At 48.0% G+C, this 25,674-nt stretch overlaps 2 protein-coding genes across 4 annotated transcripts in view; both read left to right on the forward strand.

Annotated features, from left to right (window-relative positions):
- LOC129810525 (YTH domain-containing protein 1-like) overlaps nucleotides 1-1,278 on the forward strand; it is a 49,622-nt gene extending 48,344 nt beyond the window's left edge. For all 3 annotated transcript variants that reach the window (XM_055861103.1, XM_055861094.1, XM_055861084.1), the window contains one exon: nucleotides 234-1,278. In XM_055861103.1, the coding sequence (XP_055717078.1) occupies nucleotides 234-443 (210 nt within the window). In that variant the 3' untranslated portion in view covers nucleotides 444-1,278. The remainder of the gene's footprint in view (nucleotides 1-233) is intronic.
- Nucleotides 1,279-6,287: 5,009 nt separating this feature from the next.
- LOC129810538 (dnaJ homolog subfamily C member 25-like) overlaps nucleotides 6,288-25,674 on the forward strand; it is a 42,657-nt gene continuing 23,270 nt past the window's right edge. The window contains exons 1-3 of the mRNA XM_055861116.1: nucleotides 6,288-6,652; nucleotides 8,627-8,779; nucleotides 9,216-9,686. Coding sequence (XP_055717091.1) covers nucleotides 6,356-6,652; nucleotides 8,627-8,779; nucleotides 9,216-9,686 — 921 coding nt within the window. The 5' untranslated portion in view covers nucleotides 6,288-6,355. The remainder of the gene's footprint in view (nucleotides 6,653-8,626; nucleotides 8,780-9,215; nucleotides 9,687-25,674) is intronic.

A 25,674-nucleotide genomic window follows, 5' to 3' on the forward strand; every position in this document is an offset into this window, starting at 1 on the left:
TCCCTTTTGTAGTGACCACTTGTTTTACCATACGACGAAACTGTGGAAATGTTTCATTTAGTTTACAATACAGGTGTTATAAGTCGTTTGCTCCACTGAGCTCCTACTTGATAGGTGTCCAGTGGCCCAGCCTACCATGTGCATTACCTATTCACATATCAAATGTTCCCTTCAATGTGTTAATATCCAGAGGGAGTATAACTAGTGAACACCACATCTCTCTCCCTCTTCAGCATGACTATGACATGCGAGTGGATGACTTCCTGAGACGGACCCAGGCTGTGGTGACCAGTCGCCGCAGCCGCCCACGGGAACGAGACAGGCAAAGGGAGCGAGAACGGCCCAGAGACGCCCGACGGGAGCGAGATCGTGGACGCGACCGGGAGAGAGACAGGATCAGGGACAGGGAGAAGGAGAAGGAGAGGGGGCACTACAGGAGATAAATCAGGGGGACTAAATCAAACACCAAGTCCTGCGGTACTTTCTTTTATCGCTTTTCCTTTATTTTATTTTTATATATTTTTTTTAATATTCTGTACTTTTTTAAGTGATTGTACTTTTTTTTTTTTTTTTTTTTTTTGTCAAGTCATCCGCTCATGTGTATCATGAATGCATTATAACTGAACAAAGGCAATAACAGGAGAAGGGGGTTTGGAGCGTCAAACTATTGCAGATGTGATGTTAGTTTTGTGTTTTTTGTTTTTTTTCCTTAGACCCAGACAGACAGTAATGACTTTTAAATGTTTTTAATGCCATATTGTCTTTTTATGTTGTTCATAATTGTACATGGTTCATATTAAGATCTTGCTACTTAAAGGGGTATAATTGAGTCGTACTGAATCTGTTGTAGCAAGTCCCTTTTTTTACTGGCATTTTTAGTTTAAAGCCATTTCATTTTCTCTCTCGTGTTTTTGACTGGTCCAGAAGCAAAAAAAAAAAAAAAAAAAAAAAGCAATATTGTCTGTCTAGATCTTTATTTTCTGAAGTTTTACATCCAGACTCTAATCAGTGCTGTAAGGCGATGAGAGATGTTTGCTTGGGGGGGAGGGGGGAAAAAGTACAATGTTTTTGAAGGTCTGTTTTGTACAACAAAAATACTGTGTATTTTACTACTGTCGTCAGTTGATAAGTAAAAGACTGGTCTGGATTGATTCACTTTATAGAAACGGTTTTTACTCAGAACTGAGTATATTTTTTAAGGCATTCAAACCTTTATGAAACCAGTCATAACACCTTTGCGTGTTGAAGTATAATAAAAAAGCTTTACATCACGTTGAACATCGGTCGTAATCAATGATTCGTATATACTGATAGGAGGCGCTGTGTCGAAGCCACCATTGTAAAACATCTATTTTTTTGTTGGCACATTTTATTTTATTACCGACACCGGTAAGAGTGTAAAGTGACCCCGTGCACATGTGCAGAAAGCCTATCGGTTAAGCGCGTTGGGCCAATAACCGAAATGTTGCTGGTTCGAATCCTCGACCGGGCAAGGTGGAAAAAATCTCCCGTTCTGCCCTTGAACAAGGCAGTTAACCCCCCCCCCCACAACTGCTCCCCTGGTACCGATGACGTGGATTAAGGCAGCCCCCCCCCCCTCCTCCCCCAACTCTCTGATTTAGAGGGGTTGGGTTAAATGCTGAAGACATTTCAATTAAACGCATTGTTGTGCAACTGACTAGGTGTCCCCTTTCTCTGTGTGACTGTGAGAAATACGTTTTTGCGGTGCTGCTGGTGGCAACGTCATTTCGCCGAGTCAACCTTTTAAAGCAGCCTTAACGTATGGTTGTTAATGGTGGGTCGCGACCCTGTCAGAGGAAATGTGTAATTTCATTTAATTACTGGAATTTATTTGGCCAAGTGCATCTGCGGTCTCTGCTCAGTTTGGCCGCTGTGTGAGATCACCCGGGTGCTTCGCGATTCACCAGATCGTTTTTCTGCAGTTTTGTTGAAGAAGCAGCAGATGATGCCCTGTCAGCCACTGACTTGTCATTCCCACTCGCCATCGCTCACCGCTGTCATCAAATGGACTCATGCTATCCGCAACTTCTGACTGAGCTCAATTGTTATGAAACGCATATACTGGGATAAGTTTCTCTCTCTCATTCATACAAACGTTAGAGAAATAACGAGGAGCGTGTTTTGTGCGCGGAAGTGCTTTTAACCTTTAGTAAGGAGTCTCTTAAAACGAACAAATTAATAAAACGACTCGTCCTGACCAAACATCCACAGCATGATGGTAAACCCAGGGATTTCTTTCAGAACAGGGCAGAATGCTTCAGGAAACAGTGCTTCGACTGTGGAAAAGTAAGTCAACTAGCAAGGCATTGTTGTCATTTTATAACAGGTGATGATAAGCAGAAATAAGGGAGTACTAACTCTCATAGTAGTGGATGTGAGTTTCTCTTTCAAACAATCCCCTGGCCTTGTAAATTACACAGCTCATAGCTAACATTAGCCAAAGCAAGCTAGCTAGTTACTGATGGTGCAACCCATTGTAACTACAGATGGAAAAATGATCAGACCCGCTGTACAGCTTACTGTAGAAATGATCTAACATGTGGCAGGAAACCCGTCCCCAGGCTGTACCGTTGACACTAGGCAAGATGGGGCCATGGATTCTGCCATCAGCATGACGCAACAGGAACTGGGATTTGTCTAACCAGGCAATGTCTTTCCACTCCTCAGTTGTCCAGTGTTGGTGGTGGTGCGCCCACTGGAGACTCTTCTTCTTGTTTTTAGCTGATAGGAGTGAAAAGATGGGGCCATGGATTTTGCCATCAGCGTGACGCAACAGGAACTGGGATTTGTCTAACCAGGCAATGTCTTTCCACTCCTCAGTTGTCCAGTGTTGGTGGTGGTGCGCCCACTGGAGACTCTTCTTCTTGTTTTTAGCTGATAGGAGTGAAACACGGTGTGGTCGTCTCCTGCAATAGTCACTAGTTTTGTCCAGTCTAATGGAACAGTAACGGAATGCCTCGATGCCTGTCTGTCTGCTTTATATAACAAGCCACATGACTCCACTGTCCTGTAGGAGCGAACCATGTGTGAACAGGGTGGTGTACCTAATAAACTGGTCACTGTGTGTATATAGGCCTAATAATACATCACTAATAGTAACATGACCTGCAGATCATCAGCTGCCTCCTCCATAATCTCACACACACATACACACACACAGACACATACACATACACACACACACACACACACACACGTGTGACTCAAATCATTAGTACTGTAACCTTTCTGTGTCAACTGTGTCTCTTTCTAACCTCAATATAGATGGGTATCTCCTGTAGAAAATGGTCCTCTTGTTGAACACACAATACCCCATAATGATAAAGCAAAAAAAAATATATATATATTATTTTGCAAATGTAAAAATAACATAAATACCTTATTTACATAAGTATTCAGACCCGTTGCACACTCAGGTGCATCCTAATTCCATTGATCATCCTTGAGATGTTTCTACAACTTGATTGGAGTTCACCTGTGGTCAATTCAATTGATTGGACAGGATTTGGAAAGGCACACACCTGTCTATATAAGGTCCCACAGTTGACAGTGCATGTCAGAGCAAAAACCAAGCCAAGAGGTCGAAGGAGTTGTCCGTAGAGCTCCGAGACAGGATTGTGTCGAGGCACAGATCTGGGGAAGGGTACCAAAACATTTCTGCAGCATTGAAGGTCCCCAAGAACACAGTGGCCTCCATCATTCTGAAATGGAAGAAGTTTGGAACCACCAAAACTCTTCTTAGAGCTGGCCGCCCAGCCAAACTGAGCAATCAGGGGAGAAGGGCCTTGGTCAGGGAGGTGACCAAGAACTTGATGGTCACTCTGACAGAGCTCCAGAGTTCTTCTATGGAGATGGGAGAACCTTCCAGGAGGACAACCATCTCTGCAGCACTCCACCAATCAGGCCTAGATAGTACAGCGGCCAGACGGAAGCCACTCCTCAGTAAAAGGCACATGACAGCCCGCTTAGAGTTTGCCAAAAGGCACCTAAATGACTCTCAGAACCATGAGAAACAAGATTCTCTGGTCTGATGAAACAAAGATGGAACTTTTTGGCCTGAATGCCAAGCGTCACGTCTGGAGGAAACCTGGCACCATCCCTACGGTGAAGCATGGTGGTGGCAGCATCATGCTGTGGGGATGTTTTTCAGCAGCTGGGAGACTGGACAGGATTGAGGGAAAGATGAACGGACCAAAGTACAGAGTTCCTTGATGAAAACCTGCTCCAGGGCGCTCAGGACCTCAGACTGGGGTGAAGTTTCACCTTCTAACAGGACAACGACCCTAAGCCCACAGCCAAGACAATGCAGGAGTGGCTTCGGGTCAAGTCACTGAATGTCTTTGAGTGGCCCAGCTAGATTCCGGACTTGAACCCGATCAAACATCTCTGGAGAGACCTGAAAAAAACTTTGCAGTGATGCTCCCCATCCAACCTGAAAGCTTTGTCATTATGGGGTATTGTGTGTAGATTGATGAGGGGGCGAAAACAATTTAATCCATTTTAGAATAAGGCTGTAACGTAAAAATATGTGGTCTGAATACTTTCCAAATGCACTGTATATACAAAAGTGTGGATACCCCTTCAAATTAGTGGATTTGGCTATTTATGACCACACCTGTCTATAAAATCGAGCATACAGCCATGCAATCTCCATGGACAAACATTGGCAGTAGAATGGCCTGACTGAAGAGCTCGGTGACGTTCAACGTGGGACCATCATATGATGCTCCTTTCCAACAAGTCAGTTGGTCAAATTTCTGCCACATCTTTATGATAGATATATCTATACACTGCTCAAAAAAATAAAGGGAACACTTAAACAACACAATGTAACTCCAAGTCAATCACACTTCTGTGAAATCAAACTGTCCACTTAGGAAGCAACACTGATTGACAATAAATTTCACATGCTGTTGTGCAAATGGAATAGACAACAGGTGGAAATTATAGGCAATTAGCAAGACACCCCCAATAAAGGAGTGGTTCTGCAGGTGGTGACCACAGACCACTTCTCAGTTCCTATGCTTCCTGGCTGATGTTTTGGTCACTTTTGAATGCTGGCGGTGCTTTCACTCTAGTGGTAGCATGAGACGGAGTCTACAACCCACGTGGAGAACGTTCTGCTGCCTGCAACATCCTCCAGCATGACCGGTTTGGCGGTGGGTCAGTCATGGTGTGGGGTGGCATTTCTTTGGGGGGCTGCACAGCCCTCCATGAGCTCGCCAGAGGTAGCCTGACTGCCATTAGGTACCGAGATGAGATCCTCAGACCCCTTGTGAGACCATATGCTGGTGCGGTTGGCCTTGGGTTCCTCAAGACAATGCTAGACCTCATGTGGCTGGAGTTCCTGCAAGAGGAAGGCATTGATGCTATGGACTGGCCCGCCCGTTCCCCAGACCTGAATCCAATTGAGCACATCTGGGAAATCATGTCTCGCTCCATCCACCAACGCCACGTTGCACCACAGACTGTCCAGGAGTTGGCGGATGCTTTAGTCCAGGTCTGGGAGGAGATCCCTCAGGAGACCATCCGCCACCTCATCAGGAGCATGACCAGGCGTTGTAGGGAGGTCATACAGGCACGTGGAGGCCACACACACTACTGAGCCTCATTTTGACTTGTTTTAAGGACATTACATCAAAGTTGGATCAGCCTATAGTGTGGTTTTCCACTTTAATTTTAAGTGTGACTCCAAATCCAGACCTCCATGGGTTGATAAATTTGATTTCCATTGATAATTTTTGTGTGATTTTGTCGTCAGCACATTCAACTATGTAAAGAAAAAAGCATTTAATAAGAATAGTTCATTCATTCAGATCTAGGATGTGTTATTTTAGTGTTGTCTTTATTTTTTTGAGCAGTGTATATTGTAGTGAAACAGCAGGGGCAGGTTTCGTACCCTCGACCTAGCCCGAAGTCCGGCGCGCTATCGACTGTGCCGCAAAAGCATGCTCGTGCGGCAGTCGATTTCAGCGCTTATAAATCCAGGGTCGTTACAATATATATTCATAAGCGCAACGTGACTGCAAGACACAGGTCGGAATGTCTGACTGAAACACGGGAGAAATCGACTTTTCTTTTTCGGTGTTTGAATGTGTTTATAAAATGCGGGACATGATTGTTTGGTTGCGGGACAAAGAGCCAAAGTCCTGCACAATCCGGGAAATGAGGTCACTCTATAGGTTAGATGGCGGTGCAATTAATCCCCCCCCCCCCCCCCTTTTTTGTGAACAAATGTGCAATGTACCTTCCATACTGTGAAAGGCAGCAATACGCAACAACGCGTCTAGTCTGCCGGAAAGCAACACGAAGAAGAACTTGTGACGATAGTGAAATGGCTGCGCCCATGGAGAATGGGCGACACTTTGGTCAATGGATAGGCATTTTGTTATTTTTGGGGGGTTTTATACCCTCTGCCACGGCGCTTATCGAGGGACTTTATTGTGGCACCGAGATTTGCTACGATGTACTCGGAGTACCGAGAGAAGCGGTCAAATCCGACATAGGTCGTGCATACAGACAGCTAGCCAGAAAGTATCACCCTGATAGATTCTCAAGTCTTGCAGGCGAGACACGTGAAAGTGCTCATCAACATTTTTTGCTCATTGTAACTGCATATGAAACTCTGAAGGTAAGTGTCGAAACCCCACAGATGATTCGTACCGAAGACCTACCTCCATGTCTTCAGCTCTCTGGCCAAGCTGGGGGTGCCGTCGCTTCTTGCCGACGTCAATTTATGTTGTAATGCCAATGTGTCACTTTTCTCTAACCTCTGAATCAAAGACCCGCAGTCGTTTTGGCTTATAGTGTACCAATACTGTCAATTACTATTTACTCAATAGATTTGAAGAGACTCACAGTAAAGTGATCAGTGTATAGTCCCTTTTCGCGTAGCTACCGTAGTAGTATCCTGAGAAAGGTAGAGTAGGTATGTCCATCCTGTTTCTTAAAGTAGGGGTGCTGATCTAGGATCAGGGCCACCATTGGCTATATTATCTTGTTTGTTGTAATCTAAAAGGCAAAACTGATCCTAAGTAAGCACTCCTACTCTGAGATGCTTGATATATGCATACAGATGTAAATCATTCTGATAAGGGGCAGGTAGCCTAGTGGTTAGAGTGTAGAGGTGGCAGGTAGTCTAGTGGTTAGAGTGTAGAGGTGGCAGGTAGTCTAGTGGTTAGAGTGTAGAGGTGGCAGGTAGTCTAGTGGTTAGAGTGTAGAGGTGGCAGGTAGCCTAGTGGTTAGAGTGTAGAGGTGGCAGGTAGCCTAGTGGTTAGAGTGTAGAGGTGGCAGGTAGCCTAGTGGTTAGAGTGTAGAGGTGGCAGGTAGCCTAGTGGTTAGAGTGTAGGGGGGTAGGTAGTCTAGTGGTTAGAGTGTAGAGGTGGCAGGTAGCCTAGTGGTTAGAGTGTAGGGGGGCAGGTAGTCTAGTGGTTAGAGTGTAGAGGTGGCAGGTAGCCTAGTGGTTAGAGTGTAGAGGCGGCAGGTAGCCTAGTGGTTAGAGTGGAGGGGCGGCAGGTAGCCTAGTGGTTAGAGTGGAGGGGCGGCAGGTAGCCTAGGGGTTAGAGTGGAGGGGCGGCAGGTAGCCTAGTGGTTAGAGTGGAGGGGCGGCAGGTAGCCTAGTGGTTAGAGTGGAGGGGCGGCAGGTAGCCTAGTGGTTAGAGTGGAGGGGCGGCAGGTAGCCTAGTGGTTAGAGTGGAGGGGCGGCAGGTAGCCTAGTGGTTAGAGTGGAGGGGCGGCAGGTAGCCTAGTGGTTAGAGTGGAGGGGCGGCAGGTAGCCTAGTGGTTAGAGTGGAGGGGCGGCAGGTAGCCTAGTGGTTAGAGTGGAGGGGCGGCAGGTAGCCTAGTGGTTAGAGTGGAGGGGCGGCAGGTAGCCTAGTGGTTAGAGTGGAGGGGCGGCAGGTAGCCTAGTGGTTAGAGTGGAGGGGCGGCAGGTAGCCTAGTGGTTAGAGTGGAGGGGCGGCAGGTAGCCTAGTGGTTAGAGTGGAGGGGCGGCAGGTAGCCTAGTGGTTAGAGTGGAGGGGCGGCAGGTAGCCTAGTGGTTAGAGTGGAGGGGCGGCAGGTAGCCTAGTGGTTAGAGTGGAGGGGCGGCAGGTAGCCTAGTGGTTAGAGTGGAGGGGCGGCAGGTAGCCTAGTGGTTAGAGTGGAGGGGCGGCAGGTAGCCTAGTGGTTAGAGTGGAGGGGCGGCAGGTAGCCTAGTGGTTAGAGTGGAGGGGCGGCAGGTAGCCTAGTGGTTAGAGTGGAGGGGCGGCAGGTAGCCTAGTGGTTAGAGTGGAGGGGCGGCAGGTAGCCTAGTGGTTAGAGTGTAGGGCCAGTAACTGAAAGGTGCTGGATCGAATCCCTGAGCTGACAAGGTGTAAATATACCAAACTAAATCTGTCGTTCTGCCCTGAACAAGGCAGTTAACCCACTGTTCCCAGGTAGGCTGTCATTGTAAATAATAATTTGTTCGTAACTGACTTGCCTTGTTAAATAAAGGTAAAATATATATATATATATTTAAATAATCTTCTTGTAACTTGTCTTGTTACTAGGCCTATTATCTAGTGGTCGTAATAGTTGTGTTATAGGAAGGTGAAGATAAGACCCATTTCCTCCTGTGTTTCAGGATGAGGACTCCCGTAGAGACTATGACTATATGCTGGACCACCCTGAAGAGTACTACAGCCACTACTACACCTACTACAGGAGACGCCTGGCACCTAAAGTGGACGTACGGATTGTCATTCTGGTGACCGTGGTTACTATATCAATCTTTCAGGTACAGTCGTATCTTCACATACTCTCTCAAAAGTCTCTTGGCTAAATGCAATATTTATTTCGCTGGAAACTGTTTCCACACTCAAAACCAAAGAGTCCCATGTGGCAACCTATTTCATGTCCATAGACCTCTGGTCAAAAGAAGTGCACTAAATAGGGAATAGGGCCCTGGTCTAAAGTAGTGCATTACATAGGGAATAGGGCTCTGGTCAAAAGTAGTGCATTACATAGGGAATAGGGCTCTGGTCAAAAGTAGTGCATTACATAGGGAACAGGGCTCTGGTCAAAAGAAGTGCACTATATAGGGAATAGGGTTCTATAGGGCTCTGGTCAAAAGAAGTGCACTAAATAGGGAATAGGGCTCTGGTCAAAAGTAGTGCACTATATAGGGAATAGGGTTCCATTTGGGAAACATCCTAACAGGTTTCTTCCTTCAGTACTACAGTTGGTGGGCCAGCTACACTGAAGCCATCGCCTACCTATCAACGGTCCCCAAGTACCGTATCCAGGCGACAGAAATAGCCAAACAGCTGGGTCTCCTGAACAAGACAAAAGAGAAGGGCAAGAACCGGCGGTCCAAAGAGGAGATCCGGGAACAAGAGGAAGAGATCATCCGTGACATCATCAAGAACAAGATCGACATCAAGGGAGGCTACCAGAAGCCTAAAATCTTGGACATCCTGCTCTGTAAGATTGTCCTGTTCCCTTACTGCCTGTGTGCCTATGTGGTCTGGTACTGTAAGTGGATCTACAGGTTCACCATCTGCAGAGAGGAGTACGGAGACGAGGAGAAGCTGTACGTCATCAGGAAGAACATGAAGATGTCTCAGTCTCAGTTTGACCGTCTGGAGGAGGAGCAGAGAGACACCTTACTGGAGAGGCAGCTCTGGATCAAAGACAACTATGAGGTCTGTAGTAACGAACATAGTAGAGGTAGTAGTGGGGGGGTGGAGAAGTTGTTATATTGTAGTAGTAGTGGTGGGGGGGTGGAGAAGTTGTTATATTGTAGTGGTGGGGGGGGGGGGTGGAGAAGTTGTTATATTGTAGTAGTAGTGGGGGGTGGAGAAGTTGTTATATTGTAGTAGTAGTGGGGGGGTGGAGAAGTTGTTATATTGTAGTAGTAGTGGTGGGGGGGTGGAGAAGTTGTTATATTGTAGTAGTGGGGGGGTGGAGAAGTTGTTATATTGTAGTAGTAGTGGGGGGGGGTGGAGAAGTTGTTATATTGTAGTAGTAGTGGGGGGGTGGAGAAGTTGTTATATTGTAGTAGTAGTGGTGGGGGGGTGGAGAAGTTGTTATATTGTAGTAGTCGGGGGGGGGGGGGAGAAGTTGTTATATTGTAGTAGTAGTGGGGGGGTGGAGAAGTTGTTATATTGTAGTAGTAGTGGTGGGGGGGTGGAGAAGTTGTTATATTGTAGTAGTGGGGGGGTGGAGAAGTTGTTATATTGTAGTGGTGGGGGGGGGGTGGAGAAGTTGTTATATTGTAGTGGTGGGGGGGGGGTGGAGAAGTTGTTATATTGTAGTGGTGGGGGGGGGGGGGTGGAGAAGTTGTTATATTGTAGTAGTGGGGGGGGGGGGTGGAGAAGTTGTTATATTGTAGTAGTAGTGGGGGGGGGGGGTGGAGAAGTTGTTATATTGTAGTAGTGGGGGGGGGGGGTGGAGAAGTTGTTATATTGTAGTAGTGGGGGGGGGGGGTGGAGAAGTTGTTATATTGTAGTAGTGGGGTGGGGGGGGTGGAGAAGTTGTTATATTGTAGTAGTGGTGGGGGGGTGGAGAAGTTGTTATATTGTAGTAGTGGTGGGGGGGTGGAGAAGTTGTTATATTGTAGTAGTGGGGGGGGGGGGGTGGAGAAGTTGTTATATTGTAGTAGTGGGGGGGGTGGAGAAGTTGTTATATTGTAGTGGTGGTGGGGGGTGGAGAAGTTGTTATATTGTAGTAGTAGTGGGGGGGTGTGGAGAAGTTGTTATATTGTAGTAGTGGGGGGGGGGAGAAGTTGTTATATTGTAGTAGTGGGGTGGGGGGGGTGGAGAAGTTGTTATATTGTAGTAGTGGTGGGGGGGGGTGGAGAAGTTGTTATATTGTAGTAGTAGTGGTGGGGGGGGGGGTGGAGAAGTTGTTATATTGTAGTGGTGGGGGGGGGTGGAGAAGTTGTTATATTGTAGTGGTGGGGGGGGTGGAGAAGTTGTTATATTGTAGTAGTAGTGGTGGGGGGGGTGGAGAAGTTGTTATATTGTAGTAGTAGTGGTGGGGGGGGGGTGGAGAAGTTGTTATATTGTAGTAGTGGGGGGGGGGGTGGAGAAGTTGTTATATTGTAGTAGTGGTGGGGGGGTGGAGAAGTTGTTATATTGTAGTAGTGGTGGGGGGGTGGAGAAGTTGTTATATTGTAGTGGTGGGGGGGGGTGGAGAAGTTGTTATATTTTAGTAGTAGTGGTGGGGGGGGGTGGAGAAGTTGTTATATTGTAGTAGTGGGGGGGGGGGTGGAGAAGTTGTTATATTGTAGTAGTGGTGGGGGGGGTGGAGAAGTTGTTATATTGTAGTAGTAGTGGTGGGGGGGGTGGAGAAGTTGTTATATTGTAGTAGTGGGGGGGTGGAGAAGTTGTTATATTGTAGTAGTGGTGGGGGGGGGTGGAGAAGTTGTTATATTGTAGTAGTAGTGGTGGGGGGGTGGAGAAGTTGTTATATTGTAGTAGTAGTGGTGGGGGGGGGTGGAGAAGTTGTTATATTGTAGTAGTGGTGGGGGGGTGGATAAGTTGTTATATTGTAGTAGTGGTGGGGGGGTGGAGAAGTTGTTATATTGTAGTAGTGGTGGGGGGGGGGGTGGAGAAGTTGTTATATTGTAGTAGTGGGGGGGGGTGGAGAAGTTGTTATATTGTAGTAGTGGTGGGGGGGTGGAGAAGTTGTTATATTTTAGTAGTGGTGGGGGGGGTGGAGAAGTTGTTATATTGTAGTAGTGGTGGGGGGTGGAGAAGTTGTTATATTGTAGTAGTGGTGGGGGGGTGGAGAAGTTGTTATATTGTAGTAGTGGTGGGGGGGGGGGGTGGAGAAGTTGTTATATTGTAGTAGTAGTGGTGGGGGGGGGGGGGGTGGAGAAGTTGTTATATTGTAGTAGTGGTGGGGGGTGGAGAAGTTGTTATATTGTAGTAGTGGTGGGGGGGGTGGAGAAGTTGTTATATTGTAGTAGTAGTGGTGGGGGGGGTGGAGAAGTTGTTATATTGTAGTAGTAGTGGTGGGGGGGGGGTGGAGAAGTTGTTATATTGTAGTAGTAGTAGTGGGGGGGGGTGGAGAAGTTGTTATATTGTAGTAGTAGTGGGGGGGGGTGGAGAAGTTGTTATATTGTAGTAGTAGTGGGGGGGGGGGTGGAGAAGTTGTTATATTGTAGTAGTGGTGGGGGGGTGGAGAAGTTGTTATATTGTAGTAGTAGTGGTGGGGGGGGGGTGGAGAAGTTGTTATATTGTAGTAGTAGTGGGGGGGGGGGGGTGGAGAAGTTGTTATATTGTAGTAGTAGTGGGGGGGGGGGTGGAGAAGTTGTTATATTGTAGTAGTAGTGGGGGGGGGTGGAGAAGTTGTTATATTGTAGTAGTGGTGGGGGGGTGGAGAAGTTGTTATATTGTAGTAGTAGTGGTGGGGGGGGGGGTGGAGAAGTTGTTATATTGTAGTAGTAGTGGGGGGGGGTGGAGAAGTTGTTATATTGTAGTAGTAGTGGGGGGGGGTGGAGAAGTTGTTATATTGTAGTAGTGGTGGGGGGGGTGGAGAAGTTGTTATATTGTAGTAGTGGGGGGGGGGGGTGGAGAAGTTGTTATATTGTAGTAGTAGTGGTGGGGGGGGGGAGAAGTTGTTATATTGTAGTAGTGGTGGGGGGGGGGTGGAGAAGTTGTTATATTGTAGTAGTGGTGGGGGGGGGTGGAGAAGTTGTTATATTGTAGTAGTAGTGGTGGGGGGGGGGGAGAAGTTGTTATATTGTAGTGGTGGGGGGGGGGGAGAAGTTTTTATATTGTAGTAGTGGGGGGGTGGAGAAGTTGTTATATTGTAGTGGTGGTGGGGGGGGTGGAGAAGTTGTTATATTGTAGTGGTGGTGGGGGGGGTGGAGAAGTTGTTATATTGTAGTGGTGGGGGGGGGTGGAGAAGTTGTTATATTGTAGTGGTGGGGGGGGTGGAGAAGTTGTTATATTGTAGTAGTAGTGGTGGGGGGGGTGGAGAAGTTGTTATATTGTAGTAGTAGTGGTGGGGGGGGGTGGAGAAGTTGTTATATTGTAGTAGTGGGGGGGGGGGTGGAGAAGTTGTTATATTGTAGTAGTGGTGGGGGGGGTGGAGAAGTTGTTATATTGTAGTAGTGGTGGGGGGGTGGAGAAGTTGTTATATTGTAGTGGTGGGGGGGGGTGGAGAAGTTGTTATATTGTAGTAGTAGTGGTGGGGGGGGGTGGAGAAGTTGTTATATTGTAGTAGTGGGGGGGGGGGTGGAGAAGTTGTTATATTGTAGTAGTGGTGGGGGGGGTGGAGAAGTTGTTATATTGTAGTAGTAGTGGTGGGGGGGGTGGAGAAGTTGTTATATTGTAGTAGTGGGGGGGTGGAGAAGTTGTTATATTGTAGTAGTGGTGGGGGGGGGGGTGGAGAAGTTGTTATATTGTAGTAGTGGTGGTGGGGGGGGGGTGGAGAAGTTGTTATATTGTAGTAGTAGTGGTGGGGGGGGTGGAGAAGTTGTTATATTGTAGTAGTAGTGGTGGGGGGGGGGGTGGAGAAGTTGTTATATAGTAGTAGTGGTGGGGGGGGTGGATAAGTTGTTATATTGTAGTAGTGGGGGGGGGTGGAGAAGTTGTTATATTGTAGTAGTGGTGGGGGGGTGGAGAAGTTGTTATATTGTAGTAGTGGTGGGGGGGGTGGAGAAGTTGTTATATTGTAGTAGTGGTGGGGGGTGGAGAAGTTGTTATATTGTAGTAGTGGTGGGGGGGTGGAGAAGTTGTTATATTGTAGTAGTGGTGGGGGGGGGGGGTGGAGAAGTTGTTATATTGTAGTAGTAGTGGTGGGGGGGGGGGGGTGGAGAAGTTGTTATATTGTAGTAGTGGTGGGGGGTGGAGAAGTTGTTATATTGTAGTAGTGGTGGGGGGGGGGTGGAGAAGTTGTTATATTGTAGTAGTAGTGGTGGGGGGGGTGGAGAAGTTGTTATATTGTAGTAGTAGTGGTGGGGGGGGGGTGGAGAAGTTGTTATATTGTAGTAGTAGTGGGGGGGGGTGGAGAAGTTGTTATATTGTAGTAGTAGTGGGGGGGGGTGGAGAAGTTGTTATATTGTAGTAGTAGTGGGGGGGGGTGGAGAAGTTGTTATATTGTAGTAGTGGTGGGGGGGTGGAGAAGTTGTTATATTGTAGTAGTAGTGGTGGGGGGGGGGGTGGAGAAGTTGTTATATTGTAGTAGTAGTGGGGGGGGGGGGGTGGAGAAGTTGTTATATTGTAGTAGTAGTGGGGGGGGGGGTGGAGAAGTTGTTATATTGTAGTAGTAGTGGGGGGGGGTGGAGAAGTTGTTATATTGTAGTAGTGGTGGGGGGGGTGGAGAAGTTGTTATATTGTAGTAGTAGTGGTGGGGGGTGGGGTGGAGAAGTTGTTATATTGTAGTAGTAGTGGGGGGGGGTGGAGAAGTTGTTATATTGTAGTAGTAGTGGGGGGGGGTGGAGAAGTTGTTATATTGTAGTAGTGGTGGGGGGTGGAGAAGTTGTTATATTGTAGTAGTGGGGGGGGGGGGGTGGAGAAGTTGTTATATAGTAGTAGTAGTGGTGGGGGGGGGGAGAAGTTGTTATATTGTAGTAGTGGTGGGGGGGGGGTGGAGAAGTTGTTATATTGTAGTAGTGGTGGGGGGGGGTGGAGAAGTTGTTATATTGTAGTAGTAGTGGTGGGGGGGGGGGGGAGAAGTTGTTATATTGTAGTGGTGGGGGGGGGGGAGAAGTTGTTATATTGTAGTAGTGGGGGGGTGGAGAAGTTGTTATATTGTAGTGGTGGTGGGGGGGGGTGGAGAAGTTGTTATATTGTAGTGGTGGTGGGGGGGGTGGAGAAGTTGTTATATTGTAGTAGTAGTGGTGGGGGGGGGGAGAAGTTGTTATATTGTAGTGGTGGTGGGGGGGGTGGAGAAGTTGTTATATTGTAGTAGTGGTGGGGGGTGGAGAAGTTGTTATATTGTAGTAGTGGGGGGGTGGAGAAGTTGTATATTGTAGTGGTGGGGGGTGGAGAAGTTGTTATATTGTAGTGGTGGGGGGGTGGAGAAGTTGTTATATTGTAGTGGTGGGGGGTGGAGAAGTTGTTATATTGTAGTGGTGGGGGGGGTGGAGAAGTTGTTATATTGTAGTGAGTGGTGGGGGGGTGGAGAAGTTGTTATATTGTAGTAGTAGTGGTGGGGGGGTGGAGAAGTTGTTATATTGTAGTAGTAGTGGTGGGGGGGTGGAGAAGTTGTTATATTGTAGTAGTGGTGGGGGGGGTGGAGAAGTTGTTATATTGTAGTAGTGGTGGTGGGGGGGGTGGAGAAGTTGTTATATTGTAGTAGTGGGTGGGGGGGGGTGGAGAAGTTGTTATATTGTAGTAGTGGTGGTGGGGGGGGTGGAGAAGTTGTTATATTGTAGTAGTGGTGGGGGGGGGTGGAGAAGTTGTTATATTGTAGTAGTGGTGGGGGGGGGGAGAAGTTGTTATTGTAGTGGTGGTGGGGGGGGTGGAGAAGTTGTTATATTGTAGTAGTGGTGGGGGGGTGGAGAAGTTGTTATATTGTAGTAGTGGTGGGGGGGGTGGAGAAGTTGTTATATTGTAGTAGTGGGTGGTGGGGGGGGGTGGAGAAGTTGTTATATTGTAGTAGTAGTGGTGGGGGGGGTGGAGAAGTTGTTATATTGTAGTGGTGGGGGGGGAGGGGTGGAGAAGTTGTTATATTGTAGTAGTGGGGGGGGGTGGAGAAGTTGTTATATTGTAGTAGTGGTGGGGGGGGGTGGAGAAGTTGTTATATTGTAGTAGTGGGGGGGGGGTGGAGAAGTTGTTATATTGTAGTAGTGGTGGGTGGGGGGGGTGGAGAAGTTGTTATATTGTAGTAGTGGTGGGGGGGGTGGAGAAGTTGTTATATTGTAGTAGTGGGGGGGGGGGTGGAGAAGTTGTTATATTGTAGTAGTGGTGGGGGGGTGGAGAAGTTGTTATATTGTAGTAGTGGTGGGGGGGGTGGAGAAGTTGTTATATTGTAGTAGTGGGGGGGGGGTGGAGAAGTTGTTATATTGTAGTAGTGGTGGGGGGGGGGTGGAGAAGTTGTTATATTGTAGTAGTAGTGGTGGGGGGGGTGGAGAAGTTGTTATATTGTAGTAGTGGGGGGGGGGGGTGGAGAAGTTGTTATATTGTAGTAGTAGTGGTGGGGGGGGTGGAGAAGTTGTTATATTGTAGTAGTGGGGGGGGGGGGTGGAGAAGTTGTTATATTGTAGTAGTGGGGGGGGGTGGAGAAGTTGTTATATTGTAGTAGTGGGGGGGTGGAGAAGTTGTTATATTGTAGTAGTGGGGGGGGGTGGAGAAGTTGTTATATTGTAGTAGTGGTGGTGGGGGTGGAGAAGTTGTTATATTGTAGTAGTGGTGGTGGGGTGGAGAAGTTGTTATATTGTAGTAGTGGGGGGGGGGGTGGAGAAGTTGTTATATTGTAGTAGTAGTGGTGGGGGGGGGGGGAGAAGTTGTTATATTGTAGTAGTGGGGGGGGGGGGGGGGTGGAGAAGTTGTTATATTGTAGTAGTGGTGGGGGGGGTGGAGAAGTTGTTATATTGTAGTAGGGGTGGGGGGGGGTGGAGAAGTTGTTATATTGTAGTAGTGGGGGGGGTGGAGAAGTTGTTATATTGTAGTAGTGGGGGGGGGTGGAGAAGTTGTTATATTGTAGTGGTGGTGGGGGGGGGTGGAGAAGTTGTTATATTGTAGTGGTGGTGGGGGGGGGTGGAGAAGTTGTTATATTGTAGTAGTAGTGGTGGGGGGGGGGGAGAAGTTGTTATATTGTAGTGGTGGTGGGGGGGGTGGAGAAGTTGTTATATTGTAGTAGTGGTGGGGGGGGTGGAGAAGTTGTTATATTGTAGTGGTGGTGGGGGGGGTGGAGAAGTTGTTATATTGTAGTAGTGGTGGGGGGGGTGGAGAAGTTGTTATATTGTAGTAGTGGTGGGGGGGTGGAGAAGTTGTTATATTGTAGTAGTGGTGGGGGGGGGGGGGGAGAAGTTGTTATATTGTAGTAGTAGTGGTGGGGGGGGTGGAGAAGTTGTTATATTGTAGTGGTGGGGGGGGGGTGGAGAAGTTGTTATATTGTAGTAGTGGTGGGTGGGGGGGGTGGAGAAGTTGTTACATTGTAGTAGTGGTGGGGGGGGTGGAGAAGTTGTTATATTGTAGTAGTGGGGGGGGGTGGAGAAGTTGTTATATTGTAGTAGTGGTGGGGGGGGTGGAGAAGTTGTTATATTGTAGTAGTGGGGGGGGGGTGGAGAAGTTGTTATATTGTAGTAGTGGTGGGTGGGGGGGGGTGGAGAAGTTGTTATATTGTAGTAGTGGTGGGGGGGGGTGGAGAAGTTGTTATATTGTAGTAGTGGGGGGGGGGGTGGAGAAGTTGTTATATTGTAGTAGTGGTGGGGGGGGTGGAGAAGTTGTTATATTGTAGTAGTGGTGGGGGGGTGGAGAAGTTGTTATATTGTAGTAGTGGGGGGGGGGTGGAGAAGTTGTTATATTGTAGTAGTGGTGGGGGGGGTGGAGAAGTTGTTATATTGTAGTAGTAGTGGTGGGGGGGGTGGAGAAGTTGTTATATTGTAGTAGTGGGGGGGGGGGGGTGGAGAAGTTGTTATATTGTAGTAGTAGTGGTGGGGGGGGTGGAGAAGTTGTTATATTGTAGTAGTGGGGGGGGGGGGGGGTGGAGAAGTTGTTATATTGTAGTAGTGGGGGGGGGGTGGAGAAGTTGTTATATTGTAGTAGTGGGGGGGTGGAGAAGTTGTTATATTGTAGTAGTGGGGGGGGGTGGAGAAGTTGTTATATTGTAGTAGTGGTGGTGGGGTGGAGAAGTTGTTATATTGTAGTAGTGGGGGGGGGGTGGAGAAGTTGTTATATTGTAGTAGTAGTGGTGGGGGGGGGGGAGAAGTTGTTATATTGTAGTAGTGGTGGGGGGGGGGGTGGAGAAGTTGTTATATTGTAGTAGTGGTGGGGGGGGGGTGGAGAAGTTGTTATATTGTAGTAGTAGTAGGTGGGGGGGGGGGGAGAAGTTGTTATATTGTAGTGGTGGGGGGGGGGGGTGGAGAAGTTGTTATATTGTAGTAGTGGGGGGGGGTGGAGAAGTTGTTATATTGTAGTGGTGGTGGGGGGGGGTGGAGAAGTTGTTATATTGTAGTGGTAGTGGGAGGGGGTGGAGAAGTTGTTATATTGTAGTAGTGGTGGGGGGGGTGGAGAAGTTGTTATATGTGTAGTAGTGGTGGGGGGGTGGAGAAGTTGTTATATTGTAGTAGTGGGGGGGGGTGGAGAAGTTGTTATATTGTAGTAGTAGTGGTGGGGGGGGGTTGGAGAAGTTGTTATATTGTAGTAGTGGGGGGGGGGTGGAGAAGTTGTTATATTGTAGTAGTAGTGGGGGGGGGGGTGGGGGGGAGAAGTTGTTATATTGTAGTAGTGGTGGGGGGGGGGTGGAGAAGTTGTTATATTGTAGTAGTGGTGGGGGGGGGTGGAGAAGTTGTTATATTGTAGTGGTGGGGGGGGTGGAGAAGTTGTTATATTGTAGTAGTAGTGGGGGGGGGGTGGAGAAGTTGTTATATTGTAGTGGTGGGGGGGGTGGAGAAGTTGTTATATTGTAGTAGTGGTGGGGGGGGGTGGAGAAGTTGTTATATTGTAGTAGTAGGTGGGGGGGGGGAGAAGTTGTTATATTGTAGTAGTGGTGGGGGGGGTGGAGAAGTTGTTATATGTGTAGTAGTAGGGGGGGGGGTGGAGAAGTTGTTATATTGTAGTGGTGGGGGGGGTGGAGAAGTTGTTATATTGTAGTAGTGGTGGGGGGGGGTGGAGAAGTTGTTATATTGTAGTAGTAGTGGGGGGGGGGAGAAGTTGTTATATTGTAGTAGTAGTGGGGGGGGGAGAAGTTGTTATATTGTAGTAGTGGTGGGGGGGTGGAGAAGTTGTTATATTGTAGTAGTGGTGGGGGGGGTGGAGAAGTTGTTATATTGTAGTGGTGGGGGGGTGGAGAAGTTGTTATATTGTAGTAGTGGTGGGGGGGGGTGGAGAAGTTGTTATATTGTAGTAGTAGTGGGGGGGGGGAGAGAAGTTGTTATATTGTAGTAGTAGTGGGGGGGGGAGAAGTTGTTATATTGTAGTAGTGGTGGGGGGGTGGAGAAGTTGTTATATTGTAGTAGTGGTGGGGGGGGTGGAGAAGTTGTTATATTGTAGTAGTGGGGGGGGGGTGGAGAAGTTGTTATATTGTAGTAGTAGTGGGGGGGTGGAGAAGTTGTTATATTGTAGTAGTAGTGGGGGGGTGGAGAAGTTGTTATATTGTAGTAGTAGTGTGGGGGGGTGGAGAAGTTGTTATATTGTAGTAGTGGGGGGGGGGTGGAGAAGTTGTTATATTGTAGTAGTAGTGGGGGGGGGGTGGAGAAGTTGTTATATTGTAGTAGTAGTGGTGGGGGGGGGGGGAGAAGTTGTTATATTGTAGTAGTGGGGGGGTGGAGAAGTTGTTATATTGTAGTAGTAGTGGTGGGGGGGGTGGAGAAGTTGTTATATTGTAGTAGTGGTGGGGGGGGTGGAGAAGTTGTTATATTGTAGTAGTGGTGGGGGGGTGGAGAAGTTGTTATATTGTAGTAGTGGGGGGGGTGGAGAAGTTGTTATATTGTAGTGGTGGGGGGGGTGGAGAAGTTGTTATATTGTAGTAGTGGTGGGGGGGGGTGGAGAAGTTGTTATATTGTAGTAGTGGGGGGGTGGAGAAGTTGTTATATTGTAGTAGTGGGGGGGGGGGGGGGTGGAGAAGTTGTTATATTGTAGTAGTGGTGGGGGGGTGGAGAAGTTGTTATATTGTAGTAGTGGGGGGGGGGGGGTGGAGAAGTTGTTTATATTGTAGTAGTGGTGGGGGGGTGGAGAAGTTGTTATATTGTAGTAGTGGGGGGGGTGGAGAAGTTGTTATATTGTAGTAGTGGTGGGGGGGGGTGGAGAAGTTGTTATATTGTAGTAGTGGGGGGGGGTGGAGAAGTTGTTATATTGTAGTAGTGGTGGGGGGGGTGGAGAAGTTGTTATATTGTAGTAGTGGGGGGGTGGAGAGTTGTTATATTGTAGTGGGGGGGTGGAGAAGTTGTTATATTGTAGTAGTGGGGGGGTGGAGAAGTTGTTATATTGTAGTAGTAGTGGTGGGGGGGGGGGAGAAGTTGTTATATTGTAGTAGTGGGGGGGGGGGGTGGAGAAGTTGTTATATTGTAGTAGGTGGGGGGGGTGGAGAAGTTGTTATATTGTAGTAGTGGGGGGGGGGTGGAGAAGTTGTTATATTGTAGTAGTGGTGGGGGGGTGGAGAAGTTGTTATATTGTAGTAGTAGTGGTGGGGGGGGTGGAGAAGTTGTTATATTGTAGTAGTGGTGGGGGGGGTGGAGAAGTTGTTATATTGTAGTAGTGGGGGGGGGGTGGAGAAGTTGTTATATTGTAGTAGTGGTGGGGGGGGGTGGAGAAGTTGTTATATTGTAGTAGTAGTGGTGGGGGGGTGGAGAAGTTGTTATATTGTAGTGGTGGGGGGGGTGGAGAAGTTGTTATATTGTAGTGGTGGGGGGGGTGGAGAAGTTGTTATATTGTAGTGGTGGGGGGGGGTGGAGAAGTTGTTATATTGTAGTGGTGGTGGGGGGGTGGAGAAGTTGTTATATTGTAGTAGTGGGGGGGGGGTGGAGAAGTTGTTATATTGTAGTGGTGGGGGGGGGGTGGAGAAGTTGTTATATTGTAGTGAGTGGGGGGGGGGTGGAGAAGTTGTTATATTGTAGTGGTAGTGGTGGGGGGTGGAGAAGTTGTTATATTGTAGTAGTGGGGGGGGGTGGAGAAGTTGTTATATTGTAGTAGTGGGGGGGTTGTGGAGAAGTTGTTATATTGTAGTAGTGGTGGGGGGGGGGGTGGAGAAGTTGTTATATTGTAGTGGTGGTGGGGGGTGGAGAAGTTGTTATATTGTAGTAGTGTGGTGGGGGGGGGTGGAGAAGTTGTTATATTGTAGTAGTGGGGGGGGTGGAGAAGTTGTTATATTGTAGTAGTAGTGGTGGGGTGGAGAAGTTGTTATATTGTAGTAGTGGGTGGGGGTGGAGAAGTTGTTATATTGTAGTAGTGGTGGGGGGGGGGTGGAGAAGTTGTTATATTGTAGTAGTGGTGGTGGGGGGTGGAGAAGTTGTTATATTGTAGTAGGTGGGGGGGGGGTGGAGAAGTTGTTATATTGTAGTAGTGGTGGGGGGGGGGTGGAGAAGTTGTTATATTGTAGTAGTGGGGGGGGTGGAGAAGTTGTTATATTGTAGTGGTGGGGGGGGTGGAGAAGTTGTTATATTGTAGTAGTGGTGGGGGGGGGGGGTGGAGAAGTTGTTATATTGTAGTAGTGGGGGGGGTGGAGAAGTTGTTATATTGTAGTATTGGTGGGGGGGTGGAGAAGTTGTTATATTGTAGTAGTAGTGGTGGGGGGGTGGAGAAGTTGTTATATTGTAGTGGTGGGGGGGGGTGGAGAAGTTGTTATATTGTAGTAGTGGGGGGGGTGGAGAAGTTGTTATATTGTAGTAGTAGTGGGGGGGGTGGAGAAGTTGTTATATTGTAGTGGTGGGGGGGGTGGAGAAGTTGTTATATTGTAGTAGTGGGGGGGGTGGAGAAGTTGTTATATTGTAGTGGTGGGGGGGGGGGAGAAGTTGTTATATTGTAGTAGTGGGGGGGTGGAGAAGTTGTTATATTGTAGTAGTAGTGGGGGGGTGGAGAAGTTGTTATATTGTAGTAGTGGGGGGGGTGGAGAAGTTGTTATATTGTAGTAGTGGGGGGGGGGGTGGAGAAGTTGTTATATTGTAGTGGTGGGGGGGGGGGTGGAGAAGTTGTTATATTGTAGTAGTGGTGGGGGGGGGGTGGAGAAGTTGTTATATTGTAGTAGTAGTGGGGGGGTGGAGAAGTTGTTATATTGTAGTAGTGGGGGGGGGTGGAGAAGTTGTTATATTGTAGTAGTGGTGGGGGGGGGTGGAGAAGTTGTTATATTGTAGTAGTGGTGGTGGGGGGTGGAGAAGTTGTTATATTGTAGTAGGTGGGGGGGGGTGGAGAAGTTGTTATATTGTAGTAGTGGTGGGGGGGGGGTGGAGAAGTTGTTATATTGTAGTAGTGGGGGGGTGGAGAAGTTGTTATATTGTAGTGGTGGGGGGGGTGGAGAAGTTGTTATATTGTAGTAGTGGTGGGGGGGGGGTGGAGAAGTTGTTATATTGTAGTAGTGGGGGGGGTGGAGAAGTTGTTATATTGTAGTATTGGTGGGGGGGTGGAGAAGTTGTTATATTGTAGTAGTAGTGGTGGGGGGGTGGAGAAGTTGTTATATTGTAGTGGTGGGGGGGGTGGAGAAGTTGTTATATTGTAGTAGTGGGGGGGGTGGAGAAGTTGTTATATTGTAGTAGTAGTGGGGGGTGGAGAAGTTGTTATATTGTAGTGGTGGGGGGGGTGGAGAAGTTGTTATATTGTAGTAGTGGGGGGGGTGGAGAAGTTGTTATATTGTAGTGGTGGGGGGGGGTGGAGAAGTTGTTATATTGTAGTAGTGGGGGGGTGGAGAAGTTGTTATATTGTAGTAGTAGTGGGGGGGTGGAGAAGTTGTTATATTGTAGTAGTGGGGGGGGGTGGAGAAGTTGTTATATTGTAGTAGTGGGGGGGGGGGTGGAGAAGTTGTTATATTGTAGTAGTGGGGGGGGGGTGGAGAAGTTGTTATATTGTAGTAGTGGTGGGGGGGGGGTGGAGAAGTTGTTATATTGTAGTAGTAGTGGGGGGGTGGAGAAGTTGTTATATTGTAGTAGTGGTGGGGGGGTGGAGAAGTTGTTATATTGTAGTAGTGGTGGGGGGGGGTGGAGAAGTTGTTATATTGTAGTAGTGGTGGGGGGGGGGTGGAGAAGTTGTTATATTGTAGTAGTAGTGGGGGGGTGGAGAAGTTGTTATATTGTAGTAGTGGTGGGGGTGGAGAAGTTGTTATATTGTAGTAGTAGTGGGGGGGTGGAGAAGTTGTTATATTGTAGTAGTGAGGGGGGGTGGAGAAGTTGTTCTATTGTAGTAGTGGTGGGGGGGTGGAGAAGTTGTTATATTGTAGTAGTGGTGGGGGGGGTGTGGAGAAGTTGTTATATTGTAGTGGTGGGGGTGGGGTGGAGAAGTTGTTATATTGTTAGTGGTGGGGGGGTAGGAGAAGTTGTTATATTGTAGTAGTGGGGGGGGGGTGGAGAAGTTGTTATATTGTAGTGGTGGGGGGTGGAGAAGTTGTTATATTGTAGTAGTGGTGGGGGGGGGGTGGAGAAGTTGTTATATTGTAGTAGTGGGGGGGGGGGGGTGGAGAAGTTGTTATATTGTAGTAGTGGTGGTGGGGGGTGGAGAAGTTGTTATATTGTAGTAGTGTGGTGGGGGGGTGGAGAAGTTGTTATATTGTAGTAGTGGGGGGGGGTGGAGAAGTTGTTATATTGTAGTGGTGGGGGGGTGGAGAAGTTGTTATATTGTAGTGGTGGGGGGGTGGAGAAGTTGTTATATTGTAGTAGTGGGGGGGGTGGAGAAGTTGTTATATTGTAGTGGTGGGGGGGTGGAGAAGTTGTTATATTGTAGTAGTGGTGGGGGGGGGGTGGAGAAGTTGTTATATTGTAGTAGTGGGGGGGGGGGGGTGGAGAAGTTGTTATATTGTAGTAGTAGTGGTGGGGGGTGGAGAAGTTGTTATATTGTAGTAGTGGGGGGGGTGGAGAAGTTGTTATATTGTAGTAGTGGGGGGGGGTGGAGAAGTTGTTATATTGTAGTGGTGGGGGGGGTGGAGAAGTTGTTATATTGTAGTAGTGGTGGGGGGGGGTGGAGAAGTTGTTATATTGTAGTAGTGGTGGGGTGGAGAAGTTGTTATATTGTAGTAGTGGTGGGGGGGGTGGAGAAGTTGTTATATTGTAGTAGTGGGGGGGGGGGTGGAGAAGTTGTTATATTGTAGTGGTGGGGGGGTGGAGAAGTTGTTATATTGTAGTAGTGGTGGGGGGGGGTGGAGAAGTTGTTATATTGTAGTAGTGGTGGGGTGGAGAAGTTGTTATATTGTAGTAGTGGTGGGGGGGGGGTGGAGAAGTTGTTATATTGTAGTAGTGGGGGGGGGGGTGGAGAAGTTGTTATATTGTAGTAGTAGTGGGGGGGTGGAGAAGTTGTTATATTGTAGTAGTGGTGGGGGGGGGTGGAGAAGTTGTTATATTGTAGTAGTAGTGGTGGGGGGTGGAGAAGTTGTTATATTGTAGTAGTGGTGGGGGGGTGGAGAAGTTGTTATATTGTAGTAGTAGTGGGGGGGGGTGGAGAAGTTGTTATATTTTAGTAGTGGTGGGGGGGGTGGAGAAGTTGTTATATTGTAGTAGTAGTGGGGGGGGGTGGAGAAGTTGTTATATTGTAGTAGTGGTGGGGGGGGTGGAGAAGTTGTTATATTGTAGTAGTAGTGGGGGGGGTGGAGAAGTTGTTATATTGTAGTAGTGGTGGGGGGGTGGAGAAGTTGTTATATTGTAGTGGTGGGGGGGGTGGAGAAGTTGTTATATTGTAGTGGTGGGGGGTGGAGAAGTTGTTATATTGTAGTAGTGGTGGGGTGGAGAAGTTGTTATATTGTAGTAGTGGTGGGGGGGGTGGAGAAGTTGTTATATTGTAGTGGTGGTGGGGGGGGGTGGAGAAGTTGTTATATTGTAGTAGTGGTGGGGGGGGGTGGAGAAGTTGTTATATTGTAGTAGTAGTGGTGGGGGGTGGAGAAGTTGTTATATTGTAGTAGTGGGGGGGTGGAGAAGTTGTTATATTGTAGTAGTGGTGGGGGGGTGGAGAAGTTGTTATATTGTAGTAGTGGGGGGGTGGAGAAGTTGTTATATTGTAGTAGTGGTGGGGGGGGGGTGGAGAAGTTGTTATATTGTAGTAGTGGGGGGGGTGGAGAAGTTGTTATATTGTAGTGGTGGTGGGGGGGTGGAGAAGTTGTTATATTGTAGTGGTGGTGGGGGGGGTGGAGAAGTTGTTATATTGTAGTGGTGGTGGGGGGGGTGGAGAAGTTGTTATATTGTAGTAGTGGGGGGGTGGAGAAGTTGTTATATTGTAGTAGTGGTGGGGGGGGGTGGAGAAGTTGTTATATTGTAGTAGTAGTGGTGGGGGGGGGGTGGAGAAGTTGTTATATTGTAGTAGTAGTGGTGGGGGGGGGTGGAGAAGTTGTTATATTGTAGTAGGTGTGGGGGGGGGGGTGGAGAAGTTGTTATATTGTAGTGGTGGTGGGGGGGGTGGAGAAGTTGTTATATTGTAGTAGTGGTGGGGGGGGGTGGAGAAGTTGTTATATTGTAGTAGTAGTGGTGGGGGGGTGGAGAAGTTGTTATATTGTAGTGGTGGGGGGGGGTGGAGAAGTTGTTATATTGTAGTAGTGGTGGGGGTGGAGAAGTTGTTATATTGTAGTAGTGGTGGGGGGTGGAGAAGTTGTTATATTGTAGTGGTGGGGGGGGGGGTGGAGAAGTTGTTATATTGTAGTAGTGGTGGGGGGGTGGAGAAGTTGTTATATTGTAGTAGTGGTGGGGGGGGGTGGAGAAGTTGTTATATTGTAGTGGTGGTGGGGGGGGGGTGGAGAAGTTGTTATATTGTAGTAGTGGTGGGGGGGTGGAGAAGTTGTTATATTGTAGTAGTAGTGGGGGGGGTGGAGAAGTTGTTATATTGTAGTAGTGGGGGGGTGGAGAAGTTGTTATATTGTAGTAGTAGTGGGGGGGTGGAGAAGTTGTTATAT

Source organism: Salvelinus fontinalis, chromosome 2 (genome assembly GCF_029448725.1).
Source record: "Salvelinus fontinalis isolate EN_2023a chromosome 2, ASM2944872v1, whole genome shotgun sequence".
NCBI lineage: Eukaryota > Metazoa > Chordata > Actinopteri > Salmoniformes > Salmonidae > Salvelinus > Salvelinus fontinalis.